This window comes from Corvus cornix, chromosome 4 (assembly GCF_000738735.6).
Source record: "Corvus cornix cornix isolate S_Up_H32 chromosome 4, ASM73873v5, whole genome shotgun sequence".
Taxonomy (NCBI): domain Eukaryota; kingdom Metazoa; phylum Chordata; class Aves; order Passeriformes; family Corvidae; genus Corvus; species Corvus cornix.
In genome coordinates, this window is record NC_046334.1 from 41,724,071 (window position 1) to 41,741,008 (window position 16,938).

General features: G+C 35.8%; 1 protein-coding gene across 7 annotated transcripts in view; it reads right to left on the reverse strand.

Annotated features, from left to right (window-relative positions):
* FAT1 (FAT atypical cadherin 1) overlaps positions 1-16,938 on the reverse strand; it is a 107,271-nt gene that overhangs the window by 19,353 nt on the left and 70,980 nt on the right. For all 7 annotated transcript variants that reach the window (XR_005601861.1, XM_039551650.1, XM_039551649.1 and 4 more), the window contains exons 8-17: positions 16,498-16,773; positions 16,074-16,284; positions 9,563-13,630; positions 8,753-8,949; positions 7,202-7,355; positions 5,555-5,788; positions 3,904-4,293; positions 2,423-2,637; positions 1,885-2,022; positions 1,436-1,579 (exon numbers count right to left, since the gene is read on the reverse strand). Coding sequence is in view for 6 of the 7 variants with exons in the window: in XM_039551650.1 (XP_039407584.1) it covers positions 1,436-1,579; positions 1,885-2,022; positions 2,423-2,637; positions 3,904-4,293; positions 5,555-5,788; positions 7,202-7,355; positions 8,753-8,949; positions 9,563-13,630; positions 16,074-16,284; positions 16,498-16,773 (6,027 nt within the window). In the remaining variant the exon portion in view is untranslated. The remainder of the gene's footprint in view (positions 1-1,435; positions 1,580-1,884; positions 2,023-2,422; positions 2,638-3,903; positions 4,294-5,554; positions 5,789-7,201; positions 7,356-8,752; positions 8,950-9,562; positions 13,631-16,073; positions 16,285-16,497; positions 16,774-16,938) is intronic.

A 16,938-nucleotide genomic window follows, 5' to 3' on the forward strand; every position in this document is an offset into this window, starting at 1 on the left:
GCAAAACAAAGACCATCACTTTAAAATACAAATATTTGTAGTTGAACATCTAAATTAATTTGACTTTCCTAAGAACTAAGCACATTTTTTACTGTGTCCAAATATATCCATCTCCAGTACAGGAGGAAATACACACCAGCATTCTTGGGCAACTCCTCCAGCTTTTTCTCTGCTACCTTCCACTAGGACAGGCTCATATGAATGAATTATAAAAGCAGAGGTCTTCTTTTTTAATTGAGTAAGGGAAATAGTACAGACATTGGCTACACAGTCTGCAGTTTAAGAGATATATTAATGAACATTCATTTCAAGAAAGACTGTAATTGGGGAAAAGAAGATAGCACACAGACATGAATCCGTTGTTTCGGTTTTTTCTTTTATTTTTGTTTGTTTGGTTGGTTTTTTTAAAGCAAGATCCAGGACATCTTATTTGCATACTGTGTGTATATTGTATATATTCACTTTGCCCTGTTTCGGAAACCTGCCTTTACAAATGACGCCCACCATCTCAAATACAAGTGGTATGTTAGGATGGCACAGTGCACCAGGTAACATTGTCTGATCCTCACTGGTCTACTGTATCAGGCCAGGAAACAGCAAAAGGACACAAGGGATTGAGCTCATTTACATTACTAGTCTACAAAGGTCTGAGTGCAATTCCTTTGTTGCCTTCCTTATATTTTCACTTGGATTCAGGAAGACAAGAAGTATAGATGCTGCCCCCGCTGTCTTTGCTTTAGCAGTTTTCTGAATCAGGCAAGTACATGCCAGACACTTGAGAATGTGGCCTACTGCTAAGGTGTAAAACTAGTCAAAGGATTGATATACAGCCACATGAAATTCTACTCTTGTTCTAACTGCTTCAGATCCCAGAGGAGGCCAATGGGAATTAAGTCTTAACCTATGTGCCATGGTGCAGAACACTAGCTTCACAGTAACAGGTACCTAAAGGATCTTTTTCTAAGCAGTAACTCTTAAGACTAAAATGAAATAGCAAAATAATTATGTATTTTAACATCCCTGTATGATTCTAAGAATGTTTTATGCATAAATGGAATGTGTAATATATATACATGTACACACAAGGAATCTGAAAAAGAACCTGAGAAGTTATGCATTCTCCCTCACTGTAGATATTCAAGAACTGTCTGGACTTAATCCTGTGCCATGTGCTCTGGGATGACCCTGTTTTAGCAGGGAGATTGGGCCAGATGACCCACTATGGCCCCTTCCAACCTCACCTGTTCTGTGATTCTGAGAACTTGCAACGTAAGTTTCTAAATAACCTGCAAACAGGAATTTTATAACCCTTAGCACTTATTTGATAAGTAGTCTCACTGGTGACATTAAATAATTAAAAATACAGAAAAATTCAAGTCACAAATTCACAATCCAATAACGTTATTGATTTAACTACTTCACTAGTTGTATTTACCTGGATAATAACACTATAGTTTCCTTTTGAGAACACTGGAGGATTATCATTTACATCAGAAACATCAATGTTAACTGTAGTTGTGTTAAACTTAGGTGGGTTTCCATTATCTGAAGCTTGAACTGTCAAGGTATATCCTGAAATCTAAGAAAATAATAAAAATAATTAAAACATTTACTGAAGAGGAAAAAAGTAACAAACCCAGATTTTGTTTTATGGAAGAAATATTTTAGCACAACCCCCAGTAAAGCTTTCCTTCATATATTTAATACTTTCTCTTCCTCCCGGTCCTCCAAAACTACTGATATAAATAGATGCTTTCACTTTATTACAGCTATATTAATTTTGGAACATGTAATGGTAATTTACAAATAGAATAAGAAAATGGTGGTCATCAATTATGCATAGGTAAATTAATCCCAGCTGCCCAAAAAGCATGAAAAACTCACCTTTTCTCTGTCTAGAAGCTTAGTCACTTTTATTTCACCCCTGGTAGGGTCAATTGTAAAAGGATTTCCTTGATTGCCATCTGTAATTGTGTAGTGAATGCGGTTGTTGGAAGGTCCATCAGCATCATCTGCCATAACCTAAGGGGCATTACAGTCTCATTTAAAACAGGTTGAAATAGACTCTAACATCTTTCAGATAAACTCATCCTGAAGATGAGCTCTTTCAGTCTAACAAATTTCATAGTTCACAGGAGAAATGCCATCTCAATAGAACATACCAACATCACTTAATTTCCTGAATTTCTTCTGAAAGTTAAGTCATGGTTTCACGGACTTATAAATATATCACAAAATATTATCTACTTTCCCACAGTATCTGAAGTCCCTACTTCTGAAACTTTTTCAAAGTAAATTTTCAATTCACTCAGTGGCAAAAATCTATTCATTGATGTTCACCTTCAAATCCATACTTATTCCTTCAAGACTGAAAGCATGATCTTGATGACAGAGTATTTCAAAGTAAAAAACCAATACGTACTGTAATAACTGATTGTTCAAGCATAGCATCTTCACTGATTACTGCAGTGTAAGTGTCTTGGCTAAACACTGGAGAATTGTCATTGATATCCGTGACATTAATATTCACTGTTACAACATCACTTAATGAAGGTGTGCCTCCATCTGTGGCTTCCACTGTCAAGTAGTACTCATGAGAACTTTCATAATCCAAACTCTCAATGATAAAAATGGCTCCTATGGAAGAAGAAAAAAAAAAAAGAAAGCCTCAAACAAACTCTGCTACTGCTGTAGTATTATGTATTGCAACATTTTATTTTGACCTGACAAATACTCAGCTTCTTCAGGGCTTGACTTGTCACTGTAAAGCTGGAGCTACCCAGTGAAATGATTATACTTTACACATGTAAGTAAAAAGATGCAAAGTTCCTGCCATTACCACAAAAGATTCACAGTTTAAAAGAACCTGGCTTACATTTTGTAATATTAGTTTTTAACCAACTAGTTAAGATTGTGTATGCTAGGGACTGCACTCTGATTTGCTGGAAGAGTTTTTGTGGAACCTTTTTACTCCTTTCAAATATACGAAGCTTATCTGGCAAAGTACTTCTATACCTTATTACCAGTGTGTCCACTGGAAAGAGCAGGAGAATTGTAATTTCCATTACACTAGTACAATTAAGTACTAAACTATTTAAATAGCTATTAAAAGTCAACTAGAATTAACTTTTGGGTAGAAATCTTACTAAAAATAAAACAAAACAAAACCCCTCCTCAAAACACAAACAATTTTACCAGAAATTAGCTCTAGAAAAGGAACTATGTAAGTAAACAAAACTAAAATTGAGGTGTATAATAATTTTTAACAAAAAATTGTCATTAATAGGGAAGAATTCTCTACAGAACCTAAATAGTCCCTGATACTAAATCTGACTATCACGCAAGCCTAAAATCTCCACTGTCATGATGGATATATGGTTGAACATAATATTCCTATTCCAACCTCTCTTTAGCGCCATATCAAACTTCTCTAGGATTACTGCTTTTGTGGACAAATGACTAGTCTTCCCAACCAATTTTATTTCTGATCCTTCTTTTGCCAATTCTGGCCATTCCTGCTGATTATATATCTTTCGTGGAAAGAATACTATGCTTCTGTCATTACAGATCTATGTCTTTCCACCCACCTGCCCCAGAGTGGGGAATTTCCAGTTAGGAAACCCTTGCCTCTTGCAAACTAAATGAATCTAATCCAAGTAATAATCTAATAAATAGAAGCAACAAACAAAGTTCCTATTCTACATTTTACTGCACTCCTCTAGGGAGCATGCTGGCAAAATGGGTGAAAAGACAGCAGCAGCAACTTCATAGCCAGGATGATGCACATAGGTTATACATAACCTGGCTGAACTACGGAAGAACTCAGTATGGCACTGAGATATTTCTTCCTCTAACAATCAGGCTTGCTTGGCCTAAAGTATATTCACAGTTGTAACCTGTTACCTGTTGTTGAATTGATGCTGAATTTTCCATGTTCATTCCCACTGACTATTGAGTATGTGATTTCAGCATTGGCTTCAATGTCTCTGCTTGCAGCATAGATCTGGAGAACTTCAGTTCCAACCAAAATGTCCTCTGATACACTTGCACTATACTCTCTATGCTCAAATACGGGTGGATTATCATTAATATCCAAAACAGAAATTATAAGACTACTTGTTGAAGACAGTCTTCTAGGTAAACCTTCATCTGTAGCCTTCAAAGTTAACATGTACACAGCCTGTAATTCCCGATCCAAAGGCTTCTCCAAATGAATGATTCCAGAGAATTCATCAATAGAGAACTGCCCCTCTGCAGAGTTCACCAGTGAATAATGGATTTTGCGGTTCAAGCCTGCATTTTGAAAACAATTTTCAAGAATGAAGCAGCCATTAAAATACATAACAACAGAATAATCCATTTGATAGCTACAGAAATAAGACATGCATGCTAAATATTACCATTCATGTTAAAAGTAAATTTCAGAAAGAGTTAAAGGCTCTCATGAAGAGCAGACTTACGTCCATAAAAAATTAAGCTGACACTTCACTGCACTGATTTTCTGTCATACAGAAAACATGAACCATGGTTCTGCTTCAGTTACAGCACTATTTAATATGAAACAATTAGTAATATAAATGTAGTTATAACTTCGGAACAACAGAATCTGCTTAGCAGGCTTATAACAGCAGAGTAGGATATGGGAGAGTTAGGTTGCATCAATTAATTAGACTCAAAACCAGTAAGTTTATTTAAGAACCATGCCCCAAAATTAACAGGAACATAATTTCTAGCAATATTTCTTTATAAAACAAAAAAAGACTCACAGATTTTAGGGGCAAGTATTTTGGTTCTCCTGAGCCTCAAAGACTAGTGAAGTATGAAAACATTTGTCTTTTACCTTCCAAATGAGCAACCTAGCTTTATCATAGCACAAACCAGGTCAGTTGTTTTATGAGACTAAGCCAACTATTCATTAATCCTATTCAATTAATAAATTGATGAGATGTAGAAAGCATACACTTTTAAAAATACTTTATGCTGTTGTGTTCCTTACAACAAAGCCTATGAACAAACTCTTTCTAATGTTATTTTCAGTTCATGTTCACTTAAATATTTGTAACTGAACAGTGAAGATAAGGAGACAGTAAAAATCTTAACAGCATATACATAAAGCTACAGCTGACCAGGCTTCTCTTGATGGTATGATCACCAATGGCTGTCCTGAGAAGCACCATCAAAAATCTATGAATGCCCATTTACATGAATAGTCATGGCTTCATAGCCCTATTACTTACATCAGGAGTAAAAGGATGAACCCAATCGATCATAACATTAATACCTTATTACACTAAAAATATCCTACATTTTGTCTCTCCCCGCTTTCCTCATTTTTGCAGAGACACTATAGGGATGTCTTCCAGGCTACTCGCACATGGAAGTCAGGTGTCACATGATTTAGTAGACCTAAATATATCTTTCAGGAGTCTAATCCTGAATGGCATTGAACACCTGTCAGCTCTACTGAAACACTTGACACATCTCAGGATAAAACTAAATAAATATTACTGTAAGTCTGAGAACATGACCAAAGTATCAGTCAAAGAATGCATACCTGCATCTGCGTCTGTTGCCTGCACTCTTGTCAAAAGGGTTTTAGGCTCTGTGTTTTCAAATACTGTAATGGAGTAAGTATCCGTTGTAAACTCTGGGGCATTATCATTCACATCTTCTAGAGTCAGGATAATGTTAGCTTGGCAGAATCTTCCTCCTCCATCTGTGGCTTTCACTAGCAGATGATAAACTGCTTGCTGCTCACGATCAAGTGCCATTAATGTTTTCAGTTCACCTGCAAACAGCGTAACACACATAAGTTGATGCAAGGTGCAAGACTTAAGCACCCCTAACATGTTTTCCCCTAAAATTAAAAAAACTAAACAACAGTTTTCTTCTTCACAGTAATTTCATCAGTAGCTAAGTCAACAGCTGTACTGTATTAATGAACTCCACTTTGGGCAAAGCATACAAGTGACCTGCCTTTTCAGCTTGAAAAGAATAAGCACTAAAACCCTTTATTTTTTTTCTAATGCTCTTGAAACAGATATTAGCTAAAGTAAAGCTCTCTGATGGTGCAGAGAGAGAATGTGTATACATGCAAAAATCCATGTGTGTTTGTGCAAAGAAAATTAAAATATTAGAATTCTGTCTTTAAAAAAATGCAAGGTTAAATCCATGTCTGGTTTTTCTGGGCTATTTAGTTGTACTCCTTCCACAACTATTAATATTTCTTCCTCTAACAATCAATGAATAGCCACAGCTACAGACAAACCTCTAGAACTCTAACACATACTTTCTTTCTGAAGTGACAGAAAACATGAGAAGCTACTACTAAGTGTAGTCATTGTCTCCTTATAACCAGTTCAAGAAAGTATTATGGAACACTTTTTATGAGTGTTCTAGCCCTACCAATTCTCAATTTATGTAACAACACTGTAGCACATCACACAGGTGACATTCAAAGTCAAAAAGTCCCCCAAATACATGAAGTAAGGTCTTTTTCATTTATTTTGTCACTGAATTGTCTGATCTCTTCTACCTGCATTACACTTTTGTAGTCATCTTATCCCATTTTTTCTACACTGTTTATCTTCCTACTCCTTATCTACTGCAGCCTGCACAGTACAGGATTTTGGCATATAGCTGTAACCTATACTATAATAAAAAACACACAAATGCCATGAAAACCGAAGTGAAGCAAGTTAAAAGTTAATATCATTTATATAGTGCTTCCAATAAAACTGGAGCCACTTTTGGTGTTTGCTATGGAACGGAAATTTATTGCTCCATCTGACCTCATCCCATTTAATTTTCCAAAACAAATGATGGCAAAGAGAATCTGACTGAAGATATTTTCAGTTACAAACCATTATTGCTACTGCTACAATGAACATAAAAAGAGCAAATTTTATGTCATATTTTTATTCCAATCACTTCAGCATGGAAATTTCTGGCTTAAGGGCAATTACCCTGTTTACACTTTAGTTCCTCATATATTAAAATACTTGCCTTTTGCCTGACTTTATTCAATATATTATTAGTATTTGTGTAGTAGAAACTCACATTTTAAACTGTTGTACAATAAACCAACCCTCAGTGAAGAGTCTTAAGTACTGACATTTATGTATGCCTTAATGTAACAGCAAAACATTTTATAAAATGAGGTGATGACTGGAATCTTGTATAGTGTATAAAGTATTATTACCTGTGTCTGGAGTGAGTCTGAATTTTTCTGCTCCTGTGCCATGCAGTGTGTAAGTAATTTCTGCATTGGAACGAATATCTGCATCTGTAGCAGACACCTGCATTATCAGTTTGCCAGGAAGGGCATCTTCAGGAACGGAATCAGCATATAAAGTCTGCAAGATTTCAAAGTTACATTGAAAGACTAAGCATATGAAGTAAGCAGAGCTTAGAAAGGGGATGGGAAGAAGGAATGATAGAGGAAATAATATTCTGTTTGAATGTTTGGTAACACATAATGTGAATCAGAGGATGAAATACCTGAAAATTAAAAGAATTTATGATTTTCTAATTAATTATGTCCCATTTATTAGATTATTCAGAAAGGTATTTAATACTGCAACTATATGACTTTGGAACATCACTGCATTGCTAAGAACTCAAAACACTTGTAACTGATTAACTGATAATGAAATGTGTTCCCAAAATAGGAGTTATAAATTTTTGCTAATTTCATTTTTAGCGCTTTTGGTGGATCATCTTTTCTAGGTCTGTCTCAATCTACAAGAAACTGATATCTGCTCTTTTTTTTAATGACAAAAAAGCTTCTAGATTAAATAAAAAATAAGAAAAAGGATTCATAATTTAATGGCACTAAGCACTCTTACTGCTCAACCATGTCAGGAATGGGCATTACATTAGAAGCACTAAGCCTTGTTACACCAATATTAACAAAGGGAAAAATAAAAGGGGAAAAAAGCTAAAAATACTGACTTGCCAGTCTGTTTATAACTGCAACCATTTACACAGAAGTAACCAACATAAACATCAACTAAGAAAAAGGATCCTATATTCACTATATACTTGTCCTTCCTAGTACAAGCGAAGACTTCCATCTAGTAATATTAAATCTGTGTTCAACTATGAGAGGTCCAAATGTGTTAAGAGAGGAGGAAAAAAAAAAAAGGGAAAAAAAAAGTTGAGTTCCACATAAGGCAATTACACATCTTGCAGGGGCAATCTTTCTGGGTTTCTTCCATTCCTTATTTTTCATGTACATTTTTGCGGACTATAAAATCTGGTAAGGTAGACAGCTTTGTAACAAGAAAACATGTATGGATTACAGATTTTTGGTGCTGTTGACTGCAATTGCAGGGTAATGTTCCAGTCTTTTCAACTCTTATCACAGGAAATACACACATATATCAACTAAGCAATGGGATTCAGCCTTCTTTGAGACTTTGCTTCTTTCATAAAGGAGAGCATATAAACTATGATGGCTGCAGCTTAAAACAATCTTTTTGGAAAAGAATTAACATATGAGAAAGGTACTACAATTCTCCTTGTGTCTTTCAAATAGCCACTGAATGTCAATGAACTGTCTTTGGATTTTTAAAAAAATCTGTCTGTGAAGTATCTTTTATTTCACAGCACTCTATCTTAACAGTCCAAATTTTTGTTACTGGTTTAAAAGGACTAGCTGTTTGTCAGTCTCCTGAGAAACAATTTCAGAGAAAATGTAGATTTTATGTATGAAAGCAGCTGGACATGGATGATACAAGACTCTGCCTACCTTTTCACAAACAGGGCTATTATCATTAGCATCAAGGACTTTAACCTCCACCACAGCTTTAGCTGCAAAGGTCCCATCAGTAGCTGTAATATTTAGAAGATAATGATCCTTTTCTTCCCTGTCCAGAGGCTTTTTGACATAGACCTTCCATTCATTCTGTATATTTTCAATAGCAAACTGTCCCAAAGGATCACCTCCTGAAAGGTGGAAAGATATTTATTTAAAGACAGAGATTTCTACTGTTACTCAATCAAAACTAAGATATAGTTAAAAAAAAAAAAAAAAGTAAATGCAAATAAGTAGCCACTCTTTGTGGCTTTACACAGAAACAGCTTCATTTCCTGGGTAGAAATTGTCAGTAGATGCTCATACAACAAATTCAACTGCGGCCAACAGAATCTATAAAAATTAATGCAGAAATTCATGTAGCATTATAGAAAACATCATATCATGACATATGCTAAATAAAACCAATGAAATACTCCACTGGAAATTAATAGCCTATTATTTTGTGAAAATTCTTTTCATTTGTTCTCTACATCACTAATCCAAGTATAGGTTTTTAAAATAAAATTAGATATATAAATAATATACAGAGAAAGGCATTTTAAGCAAGGCACACATGAAACAAAGCCAACTAAAACTCCATTTTCCACTGAAGTTTTTAATATTTATATTAAGACACACACATTCTCTCTTTGCAGCTCTATGGTTTCAAACACTTTCCAGTCTTTTCAAAGATTAAGTTGTATCTCCCATCATTCCAGCACCACTCAAATGGTTATTCTGACATTACCCAAAAAGATTTACCTGTAATGTAATAAAAGACTTGTCTATTGGTTTCTTCTGTATCAGCATCCGTTGTACTCAGGATAGCAATTACCCCACCAGGAGGGTCATCCTCACTGACTGTTCCTTTATATATCTCTGCAGTAAACCGTGGAGGATTGTCATTCACATCTGTGACAGTAACTTCAACCACAGCCATAGAAGACAGTTGAATTTTTTCACCCCGGTCAGATGCAATCACTGTGATTTTGTATTTGTCTCGTTTCTCATGATCGAGTTCTTTGAGAGTGGTAATCCAGCCATTTTCCATGTTTATGGCAAAAGACTCTATTATGTCTAGCTCTTGAGAAGGATCCAAGCTGTAAGTAACCTGCCCATTGAGCCCTGAATCTAAGTCAGTTCCTTTAACCTGTATGACTCTTGTTCCAGCTGGTGTGTTTTCTACGATGAATGCTTCATATGGGTTGGACTCCAAAATGGGTTTGTTATCATTTGCATCTTTTACTTGAATGCTTACCTCTACTGAGGAAACAACATTATAATCTTCATTTGCAAACTGTGCTCGAACAGAGAACTGGTACCACTTAGTTGTTTCATGATCAAGATTCTTCTCAAGTTTCAACTCTCCAGTCTGTCGGTCAATCACAAAAAAGTCATCTCTGTTGCTTTCAGGAGTGTTCCCTTTAATCAGACTATATACCAAAGTCTGATTATGCTCTGCTTTGATAACATCTATCACAGTTCCAATTGGAATGTCCTCAGAAACCGTGTAAGAATAAAATGGTTCTGAAAATTTTGGAGGAAGCACTTCAGGTGGAAGTATTCTAGCATAGACAGGAACAACTGACTCTTTTTGGGGCGATCCACCATCAGTTGCTCTAACAAGGAAAGTAAGAAACTCATTTTCCAAACCAATTAAGCTTTCTTTTGTTGTAATTATACCAGACAATGAATCAATTTCTAAGTTCTCTTCTACATTTTCAGACTCTGCTTCAATAGCGTATGTGATGTCTGCATTTGTACCTTCATCAGCATCAGATGCCCAGATTTTAACAACAGAAGTACCCCGTGGAACATCAGACCCAATATTTACTTCATACTCTGTTGCTCGGAATTGAGGAGCATTATCATTGTCATCTGTAAGTATTACATTAAAAGTACAGAAAGCAACTTTCCCTCCTGAATCTTTGGCCATTAAATTAATGGCAATTACTTTTTCTGCTTGTGTTTCACGGTCAAGCTTTTCAGAGGTAAATATCTGCCCTCTCTCATTTGTATAAAATCTGTCTTTGGCAAAGTCATTCACAATGTGGTAAGTGATGTGGCCATATGTACCAGAGTCTTCATCTGTTGCTTTAACTTCTGTCACCAAAGTATGCAATGGAGCATTTTCAGCTAGTTCAACCTCATACTTATTCTGGCTGAAAACAGGACTATGCATATTGGCACTGATTACAGTTATATGGACTTGGGCTGAGCTTCTGAAGACCCCATCAGAAACCGACACGTTAAGATTATAATGTGACTTCAGTGTCTGCCTGCGTAGGTTTGAGATGGTGATAATACCAGTTTTACTGTTAATCACAAAATTCTTCTGATCATTGCCTGTCAGAATGGAGTACTCCAGCTTGTCAACATCTGAACTATCTGCATCTGAAGCTTGCACACGTGTCACAAAATGTCCTCGAGGAGCCAGTTCACTAATTTTAGCTTCATAAAGCAATTGGCTAAAAAGAGGGGGGTTATCATTGAGATCAGTTACATCAACAGTTACAATGGTATCACTGCTCAAGGGCAGCATGCCACCATCTATGGCCCTTATTAGTAACTTGTGTTGTTTAATTTGTTCATAGTCCAAAGTTCTTGCTGTAAGAATGAGTCCAGTGCTGCTATCTATGTGAAAGTAGTCATGACTTTCACTATTATCCTCAACCAAGTGATAGGAAATTCCCCTGTTGGTTCCAGAATCAGCATCTGTAGCGCTCACTTGTGCAACAGATGTTCCAATGACAGATGCTTCAGAAAGTGTTGCAATGTAAGACTGCTCTGTAAATACAGGAGGATTATCATTGATGTCTTCCACTATTATGTCTACAAACACATCAGCATGTGCCCCATTTAGGGAGTCAGTTGCTCGAACACTCAGTTTATAGGCTGGGTGAGACTCAAAGTCAAGAGGGGCAACAACATTTATAACTCCAGTGTTGAAGTTGATAGTGAACTGACTGAAAGGATCTCCACCTGTGATGCTGTAAAACACCTTGAGTCCTTCAGGGCTGTTTGCTTGTACATGTACCACAGGACTATGAAGCTGAATGTTTTCTGGTATCTCTGCACTGTAGAAAGGCTTTTCGAACACTGGCATAGCTTTACTCATAACTGAAATTGGGACTGTAACTTCAGCTGAAAATGCAGGATCTCCTCCATCTTTTGCCACTACTGTGATCAGATACTCCTTATTTAGTGTGTCTGGTTCGAACTTCTTCTTCAGGGAGATTTCACCAGTGGGATCAATTTGGAAATGTTCATTATGTTCTTTGAGATAGTAATGCACCTCTCCATTTTTGCCCGTATCTTTATCTACTGCTGTCACACGCTGAATAACATGACCTGCTTCAGAGTCTACTTTAACAACAGCATAATATGGAAGATTGACAAAAAATGGAGCGTTATCATTTACATCTTCCACTGTGACTTTAACTACAATGTGTGCAACAACTGATGGTTTATTTTCCTCTGTCACTTCTACAACCACATCAAAAGATTCTTGCTGTTCACGATCAAATGGTATTCCCGTTGTTGAGAGGACTCCTGAAGTTTGGCTTATTTTAAATTTGCTGTCTGGATTTAGAATATGGTAAAACAAAGGCTTATTTATTTGATTCCCTATAGCAGTAACAACAGCTATTGTTTTTGCCTCTGTGGAATTCTCCTGCACTGTTGCAGAGTAAGAACTCTGTGTGAACTTCAGCTGGCTTGTTTTGCTTTCCTTCACATTAATTTTTACAGATGCAGTGCTTGCAAATCTGCCATCAGATGCTCTCACTGTTAATTCATATCTGCTTCTTAACTGAGTTGTGTTTTGTACTGTTATATCTCCAGTCTTAGGGTTTATTGAAAATTTTTCTCCAATGTTGCCTTCAATAATAGAATAAATTAATTGGGAAAAAATGCCTGAATCTGCATCAGTGGCATTTACGCTGATGACTTTCACGCCTTTATAAGTTGGAACCAGAATGGATGTCTCATATAGCTCTCTTGAAAACACAGGAGGGCAATCATTGATGTCAATCACATAAATAGTAACATTAGCTGCATATTCTGCATATAGACGTGGTATCCCCGTATCATGTACTTGCACTGAAAAGTGGAAAATATTTGTCTCCTCGTAGTCCAAACTCATTACTGTCCGAATGGCACCAGTGCTAGAATCGATGGCAAAATACTGGCGGACAGATGGTTCAACAATTTGATAAACAAGCAAAGCATTAGATTCTTTATCAGCATCTGTAGCTCGAATTACTAATGGGATATTCTTGTCAGTCAGAACCACACTGTTAATTGAAGCTGATTCACTGATGAGTCCTGTATATTCAGCCTGCATAAAAATTGGTGCATTGTCATTCTCATCCCGAAGATGTACCAAAACTGTTGCATTACTGGACAAGCCAGCCATGTTTGTTCCTTGTACAGTTAGAATATAAAAAGGCAAAGTTTCAAAATCAAGTATCTTCTGAGTAACGATGACACCTGAGTTCGGGTTGATAGCAAAGGCGTCATCTGTATTACCATCTTTTATTTCATAAACTACAGAAGACTGACTGTATGCTGCAACCATTCCAACAAAACTGCCAATGCTGGCACTTTCACTGATTTCTGCAGAATATTCCTTGGCTGTGAATTTTGGTGAGGCATTATCAGAAACTGTAACAAATATGTGCACAGAGGTCACTTCACTCATTGGAGGATGTCCTTTATCTGTAGCTTTTACCATCAGGTTATATTCTTCCTGGTTACTACGATCTAATTCCTTTGCAATTTTAATCATACCCAAAATGGGATCAATAAGGAAGGAATTTCCAACATTCCCTGTGAAGAAAAAAAAGCAATTAAGAAAGAGGTATACAGAATTTAAGGAAAGACTGCTTATTTAGCTCTATACTTAAAGAGACATAGAGAGAACATGGAGACTATGAAAGTTGCTTAGTTTTGCTTGATAAACATTTGTTAGCCTGTCTGGAAAGTTTTCTGTAATCAGGAGTTGGCAGTAATTCTAAGTTTACTCGTGGAAATACTGCATAAAATATAGTTAGCAAAGACATCCAAGGCTTGAAAATAAATGCAAAAATTTTCTTTTAGCAGACTTAAATATTGACTGTAGCTGAAAGGAACTTATATTCAGAAGTTAACATTAGTGGAATAAAAGTTACATTTTATAATCTAAAATAACTGGACTGTTTTGGACAAGAAAAAAAAGAAGGGTTGTAACGAATAAACCCTTGTGACTCTTAATTGTTTACACAAGTATTGTTTAAACCACTACTGTAAAAATAAACTTTTTGAATTGGAGAAATAGTTACATCTCTCCTAACTTCCTACTGATACACAGACAAATTATTCTCTGTGACAGTATTAGAAGAAAAATAATGACTGCTGAGAAGAACCAGCTGCCATTTAATACAAACACTTGTTTGCTTCAAATTTTGAAATATACAGATGAACTACCCTGCATACAAGAATCTGCTCATGTATTAAATATGCTAAGATTTAACATTTTACTTACCTAAAAAATTACATTACTAAAACCATGATCTCAGCATGGAAAAAGTCATTAAGAACTTCTGATTTCTGCACACAAGCAGGCAAGAGTGAGGTTTTGCGTTTTGTTTGGGTTTTTATACTGTTGTGGTTTTTTTGGTTGGATAGTTTTGGTTTTTTTTAGAGGAGACTCTAAACACAGTGGCATTCTTAGAATATCCCATTACAGATCTAAGCAGCCATTACAAGCATTTAAGGAATGTTCCTTCCATTTGCCTAGAATATCAATTATAATGCTTTAACCTCCCAGTAGATCACAATCCTGTAAAATAAACTTTACAGGTCTTACATTTACTCCTACAAAAAGCTAGAAGAAAGGAAGAGAACAGCATGTAATTTCATTCTATACTGCAGACACACACATTTTTTCTTGCCATTGTTTGAGATTCATAAAACAAGCACTAACAAAATGGGAAAGGCAAGAGAAAAATTTCATGGATGTTAGTGTCCTGCTTAATAAATGTCATATTTCTAGAAATGACAAAAAAACCTCATGTATTTTAAGCAACTAATGAGACACTCAAAAACATTAATTCTTTTCAGAGTATCATAATCACAGCTTTGTTTTAATACAGTGTTAACATATGTTTTCATATCAAAATAGCACTTTGGGGAAGAAAATATTTACAGTAAACAATTCTATCCTTTACACAGCAACCTATGTAAATATGAAAAACAGCATCTGCACATACCACTTTGCATGCAACAGTAACTGAATAACTTTTTACTTGTTGTTCTCTTTAATACACAGTCTCTTATGCTTATTACTGGGATTTTTATTTTAAATTACTTTTTTACCTTCAAAGTAGTACTTCACATGTGTAATGAAATTTAAATAACTTTTTTTTCCAGTCATGGTGTCTACAAAGCTCAGGACCTTGATAATGGCAGACTCGTATTAATTTAGACTTAATGGACTGAACCAAAACCCACTTCTGTCTGGTAAGTGAACTCTATCAATGTCATCTTATTTTCTAATATTAAAAATTGCCATCATTTGAATCATATTGTTGTAGGCAAGTTCAGAAAGATACTCTGAGGTTAAAAAAAAGGAGCAGTTCTTTCCTGGCCTGCAATCTGAAAGGAGTCTAACTGCCACACTGACCAACTATTAAGGAATTTCTCAAATATTTTAATAAGACAGAATAGCGGTCCCACTGCTAAAATCAGCCAGAGGGAAGTATGCAAAGCAACACCTTCCTTGCTGCATCATCAGAAAGTTTAACTTAAAAACTGGGATTATTTAGGGGTTAGGTACATGAATATTTAGGTTATTTTTGAGCTCCTTACTTCTCCGTTATAGCAAACATGAAAGCACTTGTCTCAGGCTCTTACTCTATTCATCAAACCCTTGCTTTGCCTATGCTACAAAAAATAAGATTTACAATATTAGAATGCATTTTTAGACCTGAATGTAATAATTCTGTAATTCCTGAAGATATTACTCCTTTTGAGCATTTCAAGATGGCTTTTTCTTCCCCTACTACTAAAATATTCCAAATGTATCTAGAGAATAACATAAATAGCTAAAGAATGGAGATGAATATTTGTAGTTTTCTTTTAAATTCTCTGAGACTTGTATCTTTGATACATCTCCGAATATGGCACATAAACCTGCACTGCCCCCCTTTTTTACAGATATGTTTTTATACATCTACAATTGAAAAAGTATCTACGAGTTCCACGGGCTGAAAATGTAAGAAAGTAAATATACCTGATTCAATAGAGTACATAATTTCTGCATTTTTTCCTTTGTCCTTATCTAATGCTGTAACCTGAAGTACTGCTGATCCAACAGCTGCTGACTCATACACTCGTCCTTCATAGGAAGGGCTGGTGAACCACGGAGCATGATCGTTTGTGTCACTGACATTAATGACGATTCTGGCATAGTTGCGCTTTACAGGAACATACTGATCTCGAACCTGCAACAGTCAGCACATCACTAGTAATTAGCACTGTTATTTCAGTAGTTCACCACATATTAGTAATAATTCAAGGTTCAATCAGTCACAGAGTCAAAGACTGCATAAAAAATAAACATACAAATAAATGTTTGAATTATGGGGACAAATGAAAAAGACATTAAAAAGTAACTGTTTGTCATTGACAACAGAAGAAATCTCACACGTGCTTACCATTATTGTGAGAATATGCTGGTTCATGGTCTCATGATCCAGTTTTTCTGAAGTATAAAGGGAGCCAGTTGCAGGGTCCAGACGAAATTTTTTAAGACTGATGGGATCAGTGCTGCTCTGAATAGTATAAATCAGTTTATTCTTCTCATCTCTGTCTGTGGCACTGACTTGCAGAATTTCTGTCTCTGGTAAGGTATCCTCAGGTATAACAACTTCATATCTTGAAGCAGAAAACTGAGGCCTGTGATTATTTGTGTCTATAACTTTGATGTACACCTGAAATGATACAATAGGAAGGGGAAAACATAGATGATATTTGGTAAAAAGAAATGAAAGGAGGATATTTCATTAAAAATCAGACCATAATACTGAAGTAATTCCACCTCAAGACAATTTTACCTTTCTGGGAGGAGGAGAGAGCCAAGATGTGTAGGGAAGAAG